This window comes from Nansenia antarctica (assembly GCF_963989245.1).
Source record: "Nansenia antarctica genome assembly, chromosome: 6".
Lineage (NCBI taxonomy): Eukaryota > Metazoa > Chordata > Actinopteri > Argentiniformes > Microstomatidae > Nansenia > Nansenia antarctica.
In genome coordinates, this window is record NC_137676.1 from 2,138,657 (window position 1) to 2,141,156 (window position 2,500).

Consider the following 2,500-nt stretch of genomic DNA (forward strand, 5'->3'; position numbering starts at 1 on the left):
ACGAGTCACATGACACCAGGGCGGGAAAACAACATCATTGGGCACAATTAGGACATGTTCACTATGGGGTGTACTCACTTTTGTTGCCAGCTGTTTAGACATTAACAGCTGTGTACTGAGTAATTTTCAAAGGACAATAAATCTATACTGTTATTCAAGTAGCACACTGACTACTTTAAGTTATATCAAAGTTTCAGTAGGATAATGTTATCCCCTGAAAGGATATAACAGAATATTTGCAAATATCTAAAGGGTGTACTCACTTTTGAGATATACTGTATATAGATGACTTATATAGACTGACTTATATAGATGACTTATATAGACTGACTTATATACACTGACTTATATAGACTGACTTGTATAGACTGACTTATATAGATTACTTATATAGATTACTTATACAGACTGACTTATATAGACTGACTTATATAGATGACTTATATAGATGACTTATATAGACTGACTTATATAGATGACTTATATAGACTGACTTATATAGATTACTTATACAGACTGACTTATATAGACTGACTTATATAGACTGACTTATATAGATGACTTATATAGACTGACTTATATAGATGACTTATATAGACTGACTGGGGTGGTGGTAGGGGTGGTGGTAGGGGAGGGGGTATGGTAGGGGGGGAGGGGAGGGTAGGGGGGGTGGTAGGGGGGAGAGGAGGGAGGGTCCTAGGGGTGGTAGGTTCAGCACCTTTGCTTTTCTCCAGGGTCCTGGTTGCCGTGGGCGATTCGCTCTTGCAGTCGTTGAGGCGGGAGTCCCCCCTCCCTCTGGAAGGTGCCCTGGGGGTGGGGGGGGCCTTCTCCTCTGGGCTCTCCTCAGGGTAACAGAACCTGGGCACCGCCTCTCTGAGCAGCTCCCACACCTGCCCCCCGTACCCGGACCTGGAGGACAGACACTCAGACCTCTAGATAAACTACTCAAAAAGAAAATGTTCGGAAACGTTATTTCGGTCGATTATTTCTCCCCTTTAATAACACCAATTGGTGTTGTGTTTTATATGGTTGGAAAGCCTGATTAGTCACCTTTACAACGCGGTACAACTTGTAAGGACCGTGCATTCGTGGAACGAGCAACACAGCTAAACGTGTGGGTAGCAGCCCAAAAGGAGGAGTTTATATAGATGGATAGACAGACAGGCCCTGGGCAGGATGAGAAGATAGTCATCCATAAACCGCAGACGACCCCGTTTCCAAACACTTCCTCCCTCCCTCCCTCCCTCCCTCCCTTCTGCCCCTGGTGCTTGCCTACCAGGCAGCTACAGGGACAGTCCCTGCCTACCTGTAGACAATGGTCACCCCCCAAACTTCAGCCCGTTCCCTCCGCTCCTCCACCTCTGCTGGCCGACTGGCCCCACCACCTCTACACCAACACGGCAGTCACGCTGCCCGATCACGTCTCTTCACAACACTGGCTCCCCGCTGGTGGAATGAGCTTCCCACGGCTGTCAGAACTGCAGAGTCACTACCCATCTTCCCTCGGAGACTGGAATCTCTTCAGGCTACACCTTAACTGCTCCTCCTGAGACATCTACTACCCCCCAGCACTGTGTCTCCTGAGACGTCTACTACCCACCAGCACTGCGTCTCCTGAGACATCTACTACCCTCCCAGCACTGTGTCTCCTGAGACATCTACTGCCCCCCAGCACTGTGTCTCCTGAGACATCTACTACACCCCAGCACTGTGTCTCCTGAGACATCTACTACCCCCAGCACTGTGTCTCCTGAGACATCTACTACCCCCCAGCACTGTGTCTCCTGAGACATCTACTACCCCCCAGCACCGTGTCTCCTGAGACATCTACTACCCCCCAGCACTGCTCCTCCTGAGACATCTACTACCCCCCAGCACTGTGTCTCCTGAGACATCTACTACCCCCCAGCACTGTGTCTCCTGAGACATCTACTACCCCCCAGCACTGTGTCTCCTGAGACATCTACTACCCCCCAGCACTGTGTCTCCTGAAGACACCCGCTTTTCCCCCTTACTGTGTCCCCTGTACTGTTTCTCTGTTTCTCCACTGTCTATATAAAAAAAAAGATATAATAAAAATGGTCACAGAGACTGCCAATGGCCCCTGGCCGGAGCTAGATTACTCTTCCTGCTACTACTGGTGGATTGATGATTCACTTGCTTAGTCAAATGTATTGTTTGTTGGCAATGACACAAATCTAAATGTAAATGTAATAAGCTAATATGAAGCTATTTTGCAGTTTTTCTGTGTAGGAGGCAGGGTAATTTACAAGACGCATCAACTAGTGGTCGTTGTGAGTAAGTAGCAGCTTAGCATTGTAAAGAGGCGGCTCTTTTAGTAGGTAAAAAAGGCACGGCTGTTCTAGTGCTAAGCCTGAGTGATCCACTGACACAGATGGACTCTGTTAAAGGCTTAGAGGATGAGTCACGCAGGTGAAATGGTAGGAAGAAGAGAAGAAGCATTCTAGCTCTGTGACTGCCAGCAGCCCCGGGCCCTGAG

General features: G+C 48.1%; 1 protein-coding gene across 1 annotated transcript in view; it reads right to left on the reverse strand.

Moving 5' to 3' along the window:
* Positions 1-2,500, reverse strand: part of adgb (androglobin) — a gene marked incomplete at both ends in the record, with an annotated part of 120,759 nt that overhangs the window by 95,628 nt on the left and 22,631 nt on the right. The window contains 1 exon segment of the mRNA XM_080533482.1: positions 719-909. Within this exon segment, the coding sequence (XP_080389608.1) occupies positions 719-909 (191 nt within the window).